General features: G+C 34.7%; 1 protein-coding gene across 8 annotated transcripts; it reads right to left on the minus strand.

Moving 5' to 3' along the window:
* Positions 1-631: 631 nt before the first annotated feature.
* On the minus strand, positions 632-15,090 carry LOC120081741 (U-box domain-containing protein 32-like). Of its 8 annotated transcripts, none has more exons than XM_039036864.1 (11): positions 14,754-15,090; positions 5,915-6,036; positions 5,568-5,689; positions 5,390-5,446; positions 4,932-5,036; positions 4,529-4,623; positions 4,277-4,404; positions 3,480-3,611; positions 2,648-3,175; positions 1,163-1,900; positions 632-1,052 (listed from the first exon to the last, which is right to left on the minus strand). In XM_039036864.1, exons 1-11 carry the CDS (start codon positions 14,920-14,922, stop codon positions 870-872), a joined length of 2,379 nt encoding a protein of 792 aa, XP_038892792.1. In that variant the 5' UTR covers positions 14,923-15,090; the 3' UTR covers positions 632-869. The 8 variants fall into 8 exon arrangements, with proteins under 8 accessions (XP_038892792.1, XP_038892784.1, XP_038892802.1 ...); XM_039036856.1 differs by having other exon boundaries at positions 4,277-4,414; positions 4,524-4,623; XM_039036874.1 differs by lacking the exon at positions 5,390-5,446 and having other exon boundaries at positions 4,277-4,414; positions 4,524-4,623.
* Between the last annotated feature and the right edge of the window lie 1,149 nt (positions 15,091-16,239).

The raw sequence follows: 16,239 nt of genomic DNA on the forward strand, positions 1-16,239 counted from the left end.
TTGTATTATTTTGAGTATTTAAATTTTATATCTAGACCGTTGTAATTCATATTCCAGGACCAGTAAATGTGAGAGTTGATGTTGTATACAAAGTCATTGAGATTTTATTTTGTGCATGTACAAGTGAGAGAAATATTATTGATTTATACGTGCGTATCAATTTTTTTTATTTTTTCAATAAATTAATGATGATAAGTATTATTAGTCATAAAAACAAATGTTTAATATCGGAGAAATTTTTGACAGACATCAAATGCGATCAACATCAAAGAAGATGTTATCATAGGTATTCAATGTTGGTCGAAAACCGACATTAAAGTCATCTTCAAGTGAAAACTGACATTAAAAGTTCACCTGAAATTAAAAGTGGCGAATACTTTTAATAACATCTTCTTCGATGTCAGCCAGGCAACTGGTATTGTACCCCTGTAATGTCAGTTTTCGATTGACATCAAAAGACTTAATTTGTTGTTGGGGGCATATCTTTTTACTTCTTGTAAGAACAAATGACCACCCCATCCAATGGCTTTTCAGTGGTCAAAGAAGATAATCTCTGAGCCCTAGGCAAACCTCCAATTAATTCAAATGATAAAATCTTTCACCATGTTACTAAGAAGAGTTCATTAAAATGTAAGATAAAAGCGTTTTGACCAGCATGGTTTTGATTCTATTAACATTAGACTTTAAATCAGCAGTATGACTATGATTTATTTAGGTCTATAATAATGTTCTGTACATCGAAGGAAATATATAGGCATATGTAAATAACATGTATGAACTGTTATTATGGGACAGCTTTTGTACCAAGCCTTACCAGTTTGTATTCTTTTCTGGAAGGTGAAGGTGCAAAGGAAGCCAAACCAAAGTTGTCATAGCTGATGCTGCCACTCTTGAATTGCATTCAAAAGAGCATAATTTGGCACAAGATTACAGTGCTCAAGTTTAAGATTTGTCATCGGAGAAGTGTTGTGGCCACTTTTGAACCATCCTCTTATTGCGTCAGCTTCGTATGTGAATCCATCTGCAGCAATGAGTGGATCTTTCATAATTTCCTGTAAAATCAATCAAACGCTTTTCAGTAAGTTTCCCCCCTTTCTCTCTCTCTCTTTAAATGTACATTTACAAAACATGCTCAGTAAACCATTTTTGGCTAGACTTTTACCTGAAAAATGGGACACGTAAAATGGGCAGGCACTCGAGCGTGTTTTTTCAAACTTGAACATGATGCTGAGGCAATGGATCTCATTGGCTCCAAAACACTCCATAATTCTGAGACAAGGTCAGGCCGATCCAACTTTTCCTTCTCACAGCACCTCAATGCCACAAGAGCTAATTGCTCTGCTAGATCATGTGGCCAGTCTCCAGCTGATGAGTCCAGAATGGCACCAATCTCGTCATTTTCTAGGGCACATTTTACATCTTTTACAATTCCCGGAGGTGCTCTGGCAGTTAAAATTCGCAGCAAAATAACACCAAGAGAGTAGACGTCTGATTCTGGAGCGAACCTTCCAGTCTCAAGATACTCGGGATCTATATATGGATTATCTTCTTTCGACATATTACATACTGATGCCACCTTCTCTTCTTGGGGGATCAAACGAGAGATGCCCAGGCCACCTAGTTTGGCAATAAAATTGGCATCAAGTAGGATTTTGCTTGGTTTTATATCTCCATGGACAATGCAAGGGTTGCTGTAATGTAGAAATATAAGGGCTGAGCAGATATCAGCAGCAATGCGAATCCGTATCTGCCATGAAAGTGGGCGATTGTGATTTTTGTAGGAAAGGTGGTCTTCCAAGCTTCCATTTTTCAAATTCTCATACACTATTAACCTAGATTCTGGACATGCTCCAATAATCGAAACCAGGTTGGGATGCCTGACCCTACTCAAGACCTCAACCTGTTACTCAACAATAGAAAACCGAAACACATAGTTAAAAGATCAGTTGTGTATAAAATCATAAACCAGCAAACAAAACATGAATGTGAACAATGTAGTGAAGTTATTAAACTTACTCCAACTACTAGGTTTTTAGGTTAGTGGAGACTTAAACCAATATATTAAATCCCTAAAGTGTTGGTTCCTCCTCTTTCATATTAATAATAGTCCATATATTGGGTATGTTCATCTACAAGCATACATGCGATGGGAAACCATGAGAATAAAGTAGAATTTATATATATATCACCAACTTGTACACCAATTCTTACTGAGCAATTGTTTGACCCGTTGCATTTAGTTACCACAAATACTCGTGGATTGATGGACAGGACACCATAACTTTAATTTATAATTCTTAAACTCTTCATTACTTCCATTGCCCTTGCAAACCACTAGTTAAAACATGGTGGCTTAGAATATTGAATTTATTATAAACTACCAATTTGTGAGGTTAGTGATGATTTGATAATGTACCATAAAAATTTTCCCCAACAATGTCTGTTGGCTGTTACAGAGAAAAAGTACAGTATCAAAGGCTTACTTTCAAATCATAAAACTAGTTAAGAATGCTTGTATAGATCAGATGTATTCAATGATAACACATCATAAAGACTGACCATTTCTTTAAGCAGTTTACTTTTTAGAATTTTCTTCAGATGAGAATGCTGTGACAACCAACTTGTTTTATTATTTAGCAAGATTTACCTCGTATTGGAACGTTGATTGGGAATGAGAACCATACGAAGGAAACATTTTTAGAGCAACATCCATGTGACGGAGGAGGCCTTTATAAACATTACCATGTCTTCCCTCACCAATCTTCCAGGAAGGGTCAAAGTTTCTCGTTGCTTCAATTATTTCCATAAAGGAGAATGTAGGCATTTCTGCACTGCGATAGCGTGAAGGTTCCTTTTTAACAATATTCTTCAGCTTGCGAAGCTTGTCCACTGCACCTTCATGCTCTATCTGCAACTTATCTCGTTTTTCCTTAAAACTTACTAAGAGGTCAATAGCTGCAAACATCTTCTTCTCCAACTCCTCCACCTCACACTGGTACTCCGAAGCTTTTCTCTCAAGTAATGATTTCTGCTCTTGGACATGTTGTAGTTCTTTCAAAAGCTCATCATGCTCTTTGTTCATTCGTTCTACTTCCTTTTTCTCTCTCTCTAAAAGTTCTTCCATCTCTCTTCTTTTCTTCACCTCCTCCATACACGAGCTTTCTGATGATTTAGCCTGTAAGATGACAGAAAGAACATCCTTTATCGATTTGACAAACAAATTAGCATGCAGAACTCCCGAGGAAGTCTTAATATGTCAATCATCACATTTATCTAATCATTGAGCTTTCTTATCCATATGCCCTTGTAACAATTGATCTCACATATAATAGTATGCTGGAGAAGAGGGGGTATGTTACAACCTATAAACAAAAATGAAATCCTGCCAACCTTCAACTATCCAGAATCAACCAAGATCAGAAAAACTACTCTTTCTTCCACAAAAGTTCATTTTACTTCAGGAAACAATCACAAAATACCTTGAGTTCAGCACCCACAACATCTTCCTCTACCCAAGCCTTCACTTCCTCAAAGTCTTGTATGGACTTAACATTCATCAAGCCTTCTTCTTGCAAACCACTCTGGCTAACTGGATGTCCACCTTTTACTCCCTAAGAAATTCATGATCCATCAGTTATGTTTAAATACATAACGATGTTAAAAGATAATTCAGTGCCTCGCTTAAAAATTTATCAAATTTCTTGTTTATTGAATACCATGCAAAATGAAATATGGTGAAACCCATTAGATGCAGAATCTATGTTCCTTGGAACCCAAGGCGATGGTGATAAGTATTGGATGTTTGTAGAGACCGAGGTCCAAGATCCAATCCTCTACGTTAAAAATTTAATAACTTCAACCCCTTGTTATCTTTCAAAACTAGCCTTTTGATTGGTGAAATCTTCCGCTGATCAGTGGGGTTGGGCCACCAGCAAATAATGGATAGAATATTAAAAGTACAAGGTACTCACATTTCAAATGTTTCCCCATAATCACATGAAAAGTAACCGAAAGCAAAATTGAAGTCATTTTCAAACTTGTGATATATATATGTATAAATTTTAAGAAGCTGAGCATTCATCAATATGCCATGGAATACCAAAAAAGAAAAGCTTACAAACGGAATCCACAACAAACTAAAAGAAACGGACTCTAATCCAAAAGAATTACACCAAGCTGAAAATTACAAAAATTCTGATTAATGGAAGCTCACAAAAATGCATTATAAACCTCACCACCTCCCAAACTTGTGAATTGGAGGGATGTCTTTGCTCACCTCATTCTTTAACAATAGCGTTGTCCTTGAAGTACCCAGGTCTCCATTATTGGAACAATTTTTATCCACCAAATCTTGATATCTAAACCTGCTTATCCTATCACACGCATTCTCCTTTTCTTGAGCATCTGCAAAGTTCTGCAACAAATGTAACTCTGCTGTCCTCTTTGTGGAAACCAATACCGCTCAAGGAGAAATACTTAGAAAATCAGATGTCAGAGGAATAAAAATTGAATATGTGCGATACCTTACAAGTCACAGATTCTGGTCTCAGACGGTTGGTATGGTTGATTCCTATTTCCAAATTTTCCAGCGGCAATGGATTGAATCTTCCCATTCTGCCCTGCCTATTTTAATAGGAATCTTACTGAGGTAATGACGAACAAATAATACATGCAGCCAATTGAAGAAAGAGTAAAAAGTCAAATTAATTGTTAGTTCAACCCTAGAGGGAATCTGAGATGTAGAAAACCTGGAAAAGTTAAAATACTGTGTAGAAATATGAGAATTCTACCATCAATTTAATTTAATAAAAGTTTGACATTTAATAAAGAAATCAGTCATCACAAGTAGCCCAATGGATAAAACATCAAGCATAAAGATCATCATCCATCCTTGAAATCAAGACCAATCAAATTCTAAAACATCAAAATACCTCGAGTATATAAGGCGTCCTCTGCAGACAAACCATATATCGCAACATATTGGTGCTTGCTGGGATACATAGAAAGCTTTCTTGGACTTCAATCCTATGGACCTCCTAATAATGCAATTGAGCAAGGAAATCAAATACTAGTGAAGTGGACAATACAAAATGACACACTTGCAAGTAAAAAATAACTCCCCCTGAACAGCCACCTCATCTTTTGAATTATAGTATTATATAAGAGATTTACATTCCAAACTGCAAAAAGAAAAACCATACAGTTCTATGAAGTGTATTTTATGCGTTGTCACTTCAAGGAAATATAATAATTTTCTTGGTGGAAAAAATATACGCATTTCATATTTATAAAAGCATGTAATTCCATGTAAGGTAACCATCCTTTGCCCTAATTAGGCTTTTTGAGACAAATAAATAGATGTTGTTGGTCAACCTGAACATAACTCAACTGGTCTAGACACCAAAAGGTTGGATGTTTGAATCTCCCACCACCATTTGTTGTTGAGCTAAAAAGTAAATAGATCTCAAAGACAACATTAAGATAGTACTAAGCATATGTAGCCACTAAACATTAGAAGAAAAATCCAATTTCCCAGAAAGCTCATAATAACAGTAAATGATGCATACTTCATATTGTATCTTTCTGTGTCTAAGCCCATGACTAGCCATTTAATACCGTACTGAGCAATAATTTCAACAATCCCTCTCTCAACGTTGTTCGTCTCAATCCATACTTTTTGGGCTTGTACCTACAAATTAAGCCAATTCATCAATTTGAGTAATAACCAATAAAATTCTTTTTATTGATTAATATGAAAAGTACAAAGTTGTCATACCACCGACTCATTAACACTCTCTTGCATGCAAACATTATCAAACTAGAGTAGCATACTACAATAGTCTTTATAATAATTAAATTTATCTTCCTATAAAAAAAAAGTAATCCTTAACTAATATGGGAATTGAAATGATACCCCCAGTTTGGCAAGAATGAGAACATATTGATTAAGAAGTTCAAAAGGCTTTTGCCTTTCGGGTTCCTCGAATGCCTTGTCTATATGTTCTTTTAGTGTATAGGAAGATGGCTCTTCATTTTCTGCATGCAAGGATAACATTGTATAAGACCACTTATGATACAAAAGTTAAGTCACTATAAACTCCTCTTACTAACCTCCAATCAGATATAGAAAGGCAAAAGGCACTGACATCAGAAGTTGTCAATTATTTGAAACAAAAAGAAAACAATGTCATGTACATAATTGTACATTACATTAGATTTTAAATGTATATGCAATAGAATGTGGGAATGTTGTGGGAATTTTTAATACTTGAATGGCAATGGCCAACTATGAGGACCCATTCTGTTCATTTGTTCTTTGTATTTTAAGGAATATAATTGTCTTGCACAAATATTTCCCTTTCTCAAACTCAGAGAAATAAGGACTCTATTGAACAATTTAATTTTTCAATTCCAAATGCTTGCAAGACAGAGAAAAAGAACTTTAATCAACAGCTCCTCAAATAGTATTCTATTAGAACCAACTGGAAATTGCACACTCATGACATTTAGCTGTCATAATAATAGAAGATTTGGATAATAATTATAAGAGTTCCAATACCTATGTTCTAATAATAGAGAAGCAAATGAGAAAAATTTTCAGCTTCATACAAAGAAAAAAGTACAGACCTTTCCTAAATAGACATAATTCTCCAAAATTAGAAACCAACAAAGACTATTGTCTAATGCAACCTCAGTATCTCACATTCAAGACTCACATTTTTAATATAGTGCATATTTGTGATGTCAACAGTATACATTGTTTTTATTCTTGTTACTAACAAAGAAATTACAAGTTGGCTAAATTATATAAAATACCCCTAAACTTTGTACTTTATTTTAAAAATATCCCTAAACTTTTAAAAGTTTCAATAATACCTTTAAATTTTCAAAAAGTTTAAAAAATACCCTTGCATTTAGTTTTGGATGGAAAAGTACTCTGTTTCAAAAATACCCCTCAACTTTTGAAAGTTTCATTAATACTCTTCAAATTTCAAAAAAGAATAAAAAAAAAAAAAAAAAACATCATTTTCCACTAGTATATGGACAGAAACCAATAGTACCACATTTAAAAAGTACCTCTGAATCTTCAAAAGCTGCATTAATACCCTCAACCTTTAAAAACCATTTTAAAAAGCTCTTACCGCTACCATATGGATGAAAATATTTAAGTTTTAAGGTCCCTTAGCGATTCTATTATCCACCTTTTTAGTCTTGCTATAAGTAAATATCTTGATTGAAGAGGGTAGTTTTAGAGATTGTGGAATAGAATAAGAGGAGTAGGAGGGCATTGAAGAAAGAGTGTCAGTGGCTATAGATTGAAGCAGAGAAGGGAGAGAAGTGATAGGTGTAGATAAATGATTTTTGTCCATATACTAACAGTAACGGCATAGAAAAAAAGAGTTAAGGGTATTAATGCAATTTTTTTAAAGTTAAGGGGTATTTTCTAGTCCATCCATATACTAACAATAAGGATATCTTTGAACTTTTTCTTAAAGTTTAAGGATATTAATGAAATTTTTGAAAAATCGAGAGTATTTTTGAAACAGAGTATTGATAGTTTCTAGTTTCCATTCAAAAGTACGGCAAGGGTATTTTAGAACTTTTTCTTAAGGTATAAAAGTATTAATGAAGTTTTTGAAAGTTTAGGGGTATTTTTAAAACAAGTACTAATGGTTATGATTTCCATCCAAAACTAACAATCAAGGTATTTTTAACTTTTTTAAAAAAAAAAAAAAAAACTGAAGGGCACTGTTGAAACCTTTGAAAGTATATGGATATTTTTTAAACAAAGAACAAAGCTCAGGCGTATTTTCAATAATTTAGCCTCACAAATATAAAATATTTTCTAGCACAAAATATAACCAACAAATTTTAAAAGGGAGAACTCCTAGATTTATGCCTTAATATTTATTAATTGCATCCACGGAAAAATATTCATTACATTTTGTACTTGTACTAAACTTGATTCATAAATTTCTTAAACAAAATCTGAGAAACTTTAACAGAATGCCATAAAGTAGAAATGTGAAAAACCCATCCAACTCCATGACACATGTTACAAAAACTACTATGGATAAACCACTCTCATCAATTTTCATATATTTCACATTTTTAGGGATTCTTTCCTTTCTTTTCTTCTTCTTTTCTTTTTTTTTTTTTTTTTTTTTTTTTTTTTGGTTCTCTAAGTAAGAAACAAACAACCAAAGTAAGATAGGTAAACGAGAGAAACCTACCAGAGTGGTGTACCAGGAATCGATGTAAGGGAGTTAGAATAAAAGTTAGTTAGAACAATTAGTTAGTTGTTATTCAGCCTACTTGTAATCAATTTTCCTATAAATAACCCCTCTCCCTCATTTGAGAGAGAATTGATATTGACTCAAAAATTAGAGTTTTGGTTTATACCACAGAATAACAGCATCCTTGGACGAATGGCGAGAGGAAGACACGTGCATCCGAGAGGAGATGATGCACCGGTGCTAGTTCAAGAGGTGGAAGACACCCCCACCCTCTTCAAGATCCACCATGCGACGCCTGTTGTTCGTGGAAAGCTCCTTGGAGGGAATTCAAGGAACGTTGAACAATCTTCAAGGATCTATAGCAATGATCATGAGAAGAATGAATGCAATGTTGGGACCGGCCCAAGTTGAGGAAGAAGCTCCGATTTTCAATCAAATTTGGGGAAGGAGAGGAAGAAGAAGCATTGGAGGGCCAAACAAATTTCCAGTTTCATCAAGAAAACTTTTAAGAACGGGATCCAAGAATCCATAGACCACTGCAAGAACCAAGAAAACGCCCAATGGAGCAAGAAAGGCATAAAGAATTCCAAGATTGGAGTTCTTTGACCGAGGATGACTTAGAAGAAGAGTATTTTGATGCAAGAAGAGGCCGAGAAGGCAGAGGTAATGCTCGGGGAGAGTTTTATGACTTTAAGATGAAGATAGACTTACCATTTTGCAATGGTAAGCATGATATAGAGGCATTTCTTGATTGGATCAAGAACACGGAGATCTTCTTTGATTATATGAATACCCCAAAGCACAAGAAGGTACAACTAGTAACTTTTAAATTGAAGGGGGGTGCATCCGCATGGTGGGATCAATCGGAGAGAAATCGCCAACGACAAGGCAAGAGACCTATTCGAACGTGGGAGAAGATGAAGAAGTTGATGAAGGAGAGGTTTCTTCCTCCAAATTATGAGTAAACCTTATACAATCAATACCGAAATTGTAGACAAGGCTCTCGGTCAGTAGCTGATTTTGTGGAAGAGTTCCATCATTGGGGGGGCAAGAACCAATTTGGCTGAAAATGAACAATACTTGATTGCAAAATTCGTTGGAGATTTGCGTATGGACATCATAGACAAGGTGAAACTTCAGCAATTTAATGTGTTGGCTGATGTGATTACTTTTGCCGAAACTGTGGAGGAACTTAATGAATTGCGATCTAAGAAATTTTCAAGAAAGAACCCGTGGGAGACATCTTCAAGCAAGAAAGTAACTTCCTCATTTAAAATCACTAATCAACCATCTTCCATATCCTCGGCCAAAGAAAAAGAGAAAAATGGCTTGGAGGGAATGATAGAGAAGTCCACAAAAACAACAACCAAGAAGAAAATCCAAAACCCATATACTCGAACCTCTTTGGGTAGGTGCTTCCGATGTGGCCAAGCTGGTCACTTATCCAATGAGTGTCCACAAAGAAAGACAGTAGCTTCTATAGAAGAAGGAGATGAAGAAGCCCCGACTGAACACAGTGAAGAAGAAGAAACCAAGCTCATTGAACTGGATGATGGAGATAGGGTATCTTGTGTTCTCCAAAGGATGCTAAACACTCCCAAAGAAGACTCAAACCCTCAAAGCATTGCCTCTTCAAAACAAAATGCACGATTAATGGCAAAGTGTGCATTATTGACAGTGGAAGTGGCGAAAATTTTGTCTCCAAGAAGTTAGTGACATCCTTGAATCTTAAGGTGGAAGCTCATCCAAACCCCTATAAGATGGGTTGGGTGAAAAAAAGCAACGAAGCACAAGTGAAATATGTACCATCCCTCTTTCAATTGGTAGTGGTTATAAAGATCAAAGAGTGCCATACGATCTCAGGATTACTTCGTTCCTTGACGCTATGTGGGAGAACTCGCGTCCTCGAAGCACAAGTGAAATATGTACCATCCCTCTTTCAATTGGCAGTAGTTATAAAGATCAAATAGTATGTGACATCCTCGAAATGGATGTTTGTCACATACTCTTAGAAAGACCATGGCAATATGATACTCGAGCCTTGCACAAGGGGCGAGAAAATACTTATGATACCGTTTTCCAATTCCAAGAATCAGTGACCTACTTGATCAACTTGGAGGGGTAGTGAGTTTTTCAAAAGTTGATTTGAAGAGTGGCTACCATCAAATAAGAATAAGACTAGGCGATGAGTGGAAGATCGCTTTCAAGACCAATGAGGGACTTTCTGAATGGCATGTTATGTCATTCGGTCTTTCGAATGCTCCTAGCACATTTATGAGACTCATCACTCATGAACCAAGTATTACACCTTTTTATTAATAAATTCATTGTAGTATACTTTGACGATATCTTGGTTTATAGCAAGAGCATTAAGGAGCACTTACAACATCTTCACAAATTATCTCAAGTTTTGACAACAGAAAGATTATATATCAATCACATGAAGTATCTCTTTCTTGTGAAAGAAATTTCTTTCCTCGGCTTCCTAATACGTCACAGTCAAATCAGAGTCGATCCAAAGAAAATTGAAGCTATCACTCAATGGCTCACCCCCAGTTCTGTGAAACATGTCCAAGGCTTGGCCTTCTTTTATAGGAAATTTATCAAGAACTTCAGCTCTATGACAGCACCCTTGACTGATTGTCTAAAGAAAGGGAGCTTCATTTGGGGCCCAAAACAACAAAACAGCTTCGAAAACACCAAGAACAAACTGAGCAACAGCCCTCTTTTGAAAACTACCAGACTTCTCCTTACCTTTCGAAGTGGCAATGGATGCTTGTACTCCAGTATTGGAGCTGTCCTATTTCAACAAGGCCACCCACTTGAGTATTTTAGTGAAAAACTCAATCTTTCAAGACAAAAATGGAGTACATATGAGCAGGAATTATATGCTCTTGTTCGTGCTCTCAAACAATGGGAGCATTATCTTCTATCCAAGGAGTTTCTCCTAATCACATATCACTTACACTCAAATACTTACAATCTCAAAAGAATATTAGCGCATGCATGTGCAGTGGATTTCATTTGTAGAAAGATTTGAATTCTTGATCAAACGTCAATCAGGCAAGGAGAATAAGGTTGTTGATGCTCTTAATAGAAAATGGTTGATTCTAACTACATTAGCTACAAAAGTAACTACATTTTCTTACCTAACAGAATTATATGAAAATGATCGAGACTTTGTTGATATTTGGAACAAGTGTACTAATTTCTTGAATGCTGAAGACTTCCATATTACGGACAGTTTCTTAGTTGTGTATTCCTTATACATCTCTTCGAGAAGCTCTCCTAAAAGAAGCTCACTCCGGAGGTTTAGCAGGGCACTTTGGCCAAGACAAAAGATCTAAATTAATATCCAATCGATTCTATTGGCCACAGCTTCAAAAAGATGTTAATAATTTTGTCAGAAGGTGTGTTGTTTGTCAAAAAGCCAAAGGAACTTCTACAAATGCCGGATTATATACTCCATTACCGATCCCCACAACCATTTGGAAAGACCTATCTGTTGATTTTGTTCTTGATCTACCCAAAATACAAAGGGGGCATTTGGTTTGCAGGTTTGGAATGCTAAGCTTGGGAATGTTAATCCTGTGGGTTAGGCTGGGAGGTTTGGGTAATCTGGGTTTAAGAAAACTGTGTTTGGAGTGCAGGTTTTGGAAGTCTGGGTTTAAGAAACCTGTGTTTGGAGTACATGCTTAGAAAGCCTAGGAATGAAGTGCAGATTTATAAATTTTGAGTTTGTGAAATATTTTCTTGTATTTAATCAATGATTAGATTTTAAATTAGTTCAAACTTGTCATCTTAATTATTTTAATATAGCTAAGTTTAAAATAATCTAAAAAATTTAGAAGAATATCTTTTTTTTAAAATTTTGAAATATAGATTTGACTAAAATTATAATTTTATTTTATTTATTGTTTTATAATGTGATATTTTGATTTTATTAGGTTTTGAAATAAAATGTTATACAAACATTTGTCTCTTTTACTAATTTAAATTGGGGTTTTCTACTTAATTATGCAAAAATCTAGTTCAATTTACTTTTTTCCCCACCTTACTATTCAATTTTTATTAAAAATATGTATATAAGAAGAAGAAGAAAAGCATATAAGGGATGCTTCTTGTAGTTACAACTAGGAGAAATAGAAAAAAAAAATAAAGGAAATCTCCTTAAATAAAGGAAACATATAAACAAATGGAAGAGAGCGAATTAAAAAAGATAATCTAATAAATAATAATAATTAAAAAGAAAAAACTCCAAATGAAAAAAAAATAGAAGAGAGTTTATTTTAAAATATTATTATCATTAAACAAATGCCTGTTTGGAATGAATTAGAAAATTTTTTATTTAAACACTCTTGATTTAAAATAAAAACACACGTGTTTGACAACTCTTTCTTAGAAGTATTTTTATATACAAGTTTGTTTAGTTTGTTATATACTAAAAATGCTTTTATTAATGTTTTCCAAAGTTGATCGATGGTAGCCAAAGTTTGGCCAGAGTCGGTGGTTAGAAGTTCGCCGGCAAGGGTCGCTGACGATGGTCGTCGAAGTTAGCCAACAGCGATCACCAAGGGTGGTGGTCAAAGTTGGCCGACGGCGACCGAAATTTGGCTAGAGTCGGCGGCCAGAAATCCATCGACAGGGTCGCCGGAAGTGGTGACAAAAGGTGGCCGGCGATGGTCGTCGGAGGTGGTGGTCGATGTTGGCCTATAGCGGCCGTCGAAGATGGTGTCTGGAAGTTGGCCAACAAACTTCCTAAAATAAATTTTAAAAAAAAAAATGTAACCCATGGGTTTGAATAGTGTTTACTATTCAAACCCATGGAAAGAGGGTGGGAAACCTTTTCCTAAACCTTGTTCCAAATAAGGGTTGGCCTTAGGATGCCTAACCCTTGAAACAAACACCCTCAAAAGGGATATGATGCAATCATGGTGGTTGTGGATCGTTTCAGCAAAATGACCCATTTTCTAGCATGCAAGAAAACAAATGATTCAAAGATTGCTAACCTTTTCTTTAGAGAGGTAGTTTGACTTCATGGAGTACTTAAATCAATCGTCTCAGATAGGGAAGTAAAATTCTTAAGTCATTTTTGGCGTATTTTATGGAAGAAGTTTGACGCTAGTTTGAAGTTCAGCACCACTTCACATCCACAAACTGACAGCCAAACTGAAGTAACCAATAGAACATTGGGAAATCTTATATGATGTTTAAGTGGTTCACGACCAAAGCTATGAGATTTGTCCCTTGCTCAAGCGGAGTTTGCTTTTAATAATATGAAGAATAGATCAACGGGAAGATGCCCCTTTTAAGTAGTATACACTCAACCTCCTTGACTCACATTTGATCTTGCCAATTTACCTTCTTACGTGGATATCAGTCTTGAAGCTGAAAGTATGATTGAAAGAATAGAAGAATTGCACTAAGAAGTTCATGACCATTTAGAGAAGACCACGCAGTCTTACAAGGAAACTAAAGACAAATCAAGAAGATAAGTCAATTACAAAGGAGACCTTGTAATGATCCACCTACGTAAGACAAGATTCTCAACTAGAACTTACAACAAGCTGAAAGACAGACAATTAGGGCCTTTTAAAATCCTACGAAGATATGGTTCGAATGCTTATCGCATTGAGCTACCACTTGACCTTCATATCAATCCAATATTCAATGTAGGAGATATGAAACCCTACTTTTCTCCTGAAGAATTCCAGTTAGCTTCTTGATATCCTTGAGGTCGAGTCTGAATTTTAGGGGGCGGAATATGGTGTACCAAGAATCAACGAAAGGGAGTTGGAATAAAATTTTGTTAATAAACAGTTAGTTACTTGTTAGTTAGCTGTTATTTAGCCTACTTGTAATCAATTTTTCTATAATTAAAACATCTCTCCCCCTCATTTGAAAGAGAATTGATATTGATTCAAATATTAGGGTTTTGGTTTAAACGAGAGAGCTTAAAGGAGCTTTTGAAATGCCATTGTGCAGGCACTACCCTCAACCAGTCCAGCAAGAAAACCCAACCCTCTGATCAATGAACGTCGGACACCGTAAAAGCTAATGCAGAGAGAAACCAAAACCAAAAGGGAACTGCAGTACATCCAAATACTAGCCATTCCATTCCAGAACCAGATATAATTTTGAATTGGCAGCTGACCTATACTACCACCCTAGGCACCTTGACTAATTGAATTCAGTGGCAGATAACTACAAGAAATTGAAATTTGTAGCTATTAGTTCAAGAAAGAGAATCACAACCACAATCCCCAATCCCCCAATCCTGAATCACCCTAATTTTGATATCACTGTCATGCTGAAGATTTCATTAAACTTCATTTTACAACCTAATGTCGAAGTTAACATGTCAGCTAGCTTTAATGAAGAGTTTTTTCTACACAGATCAGTGAGGAGAGAGAGGCAAAAGATCTACGAGGCGAATTCGAAACTAATTCTAGCCATTTGACTATGAGCATATACTTCAAAAGCAGTAGATTGTAGCAACAGAAATACTGAACTCACTGGGAGCAAGGTGATGAACATGAAGCAGACAGAAACTCTTGCCGGTGAAGTTTTGGACAGCCCAAATAAGAGTAGCTTCAGCGTCGTCGACATCGGTGCCCACCGCAACAAATATAGTGTCTTCAACATCGAATTGGAGCAGTTGTCCAATCACGTCGGCACTGCCCATTTGCGGAAGCTACCAATTAGGATAACAGCAATGGAATTCCAACATCTCTCTCTCAAGAGATCACTGTGTGATTGAGATTTGTTTGGTGTTCGACGAGACGGTGACGGAATTAGCCACAGACGACTCTCGTCTTGACGGATTCCAAGGTCGCACATATTCAACCAATTGTTACCTGGGAATTTTCACATAGATTCCTTACTACTTAAGTTGAACCCTTTTTTTTTTTTTACTCCCTTGCATAATTAGATTGGACATTGAATATTGATCTAATTTAGACCCTAAACTTTTAAATTACCCATTTTAGTTCCTAAATTTTTAAGAAGTATTAACTTGTATTCTTAAATGACTAAGCTAGCAATTAGGCACGCTCAAAAAATCTAAGATTTCTATATGCAATTTCATCTAGAAGTTAACAAAATCTTAATAGTATGGACTAAAAATCGTTTTTTAAAACATATGGACCAAAATAGAACAAGATTCAAAGTTTAATTACCAAAATAGGATTTAAACCTAGATTTAATTTTAAATCAGCGATGCACTTTTTTTTTTTTTTGTAGAAAATTTTTTAATTAATTATAAGCTATATTGTGAAAATGATGGTATATAAAAAAAAAAAAAAATCAGTAGAAAAATTATCATGAATAACAAAACTGCTAGAAATACTTATATAAGTAGTAGATCGTGATAGACAATGAATTTTGCTATATTTATAATTTTTTTCATTTTCCTATATTTGAAAACAATTCAAAAAGATAGACACAATTAGTAATTTATCGTATGTAGATAATCAAATTTTACTATATTTATAAATAAATTTTTTTTCATTTTTTATATTTGAAAACAAAAGCATTTACAACTCTAAATCTAAAGTTAATTTTATATAAAAGAAATTAACTTTTGTACAATAATTCTAATATTTAACCCATCAAGTATTTCTTAAAAAAAGAAAAAAGAAAAAAAGAGAGAAAGAGAGAAAACAAGGGGAAAAAACCATTAAGTAAATGCCTTTATTCCGGGGGACTAAAAGATTTAAAATGTTTAAAAAACCTTAACGACCAAATAAAACCTAAAACTTAAAATTTATGATTTTTTATCCTTCAAATGTAATTTGATAAGAAAAAAAATATAATTTTCCAATCATTGAATTTAATATTAAAATATAAGTTGTTTCAATTTTAAGTCAACGTATTATGGTAAAAAAATTGATCATTTTCAAATTAGTTAAGATGACAAAAATCTATGAACTTTTATTTCAAAATCTAATCAGATAAAAATATCAAATTATTAAAATAATAAATTAAATAAAATTATAATTTT

Source organism: Benincasa hispida, chromosome 1 (assembly GCF_009727055.1).
Source record: "Benincasa hispida cultivar B227 chromosome 1, ASM972705v1, whole genome shotgun sequence".
In the NCBI taxonomy this organism is placed as follows: Eukaryota; Viridiplantae; Streptophyta; class Magnoliopsida; order Cucurbitales; family Cucurbitaceae; genus Benincasa; species Benincasa hispida.

What these genes read in the sequence shown, in the direction of transcription:
- LOC120081741 (XM_039036856.1), bottom strand. Translation starts at nt 14,922, where the DNA reads ATGGGCAGTGCCGACGTGATTGGACAACTGCTCCAATTCGATGTTGAA. An exon ending in ACCTTTTGGTGTCTAGACCA is followed by an intron (nt 5,037 to 5,389) that starts GTTGAGTTATGT and finishes TTGCATTATTAG; the next exon opens with GAGGTCCATAGGATTGAAGT. An exon ending in TTGTGGGTGCTGAACTCAAG is followed by an intron (nt 3,176 to 3,479) that starts GTATTTTGTGAT and finishes GTCATCTTACAG; the next exon opens with GCTAAATCATCAGAAAGCTC.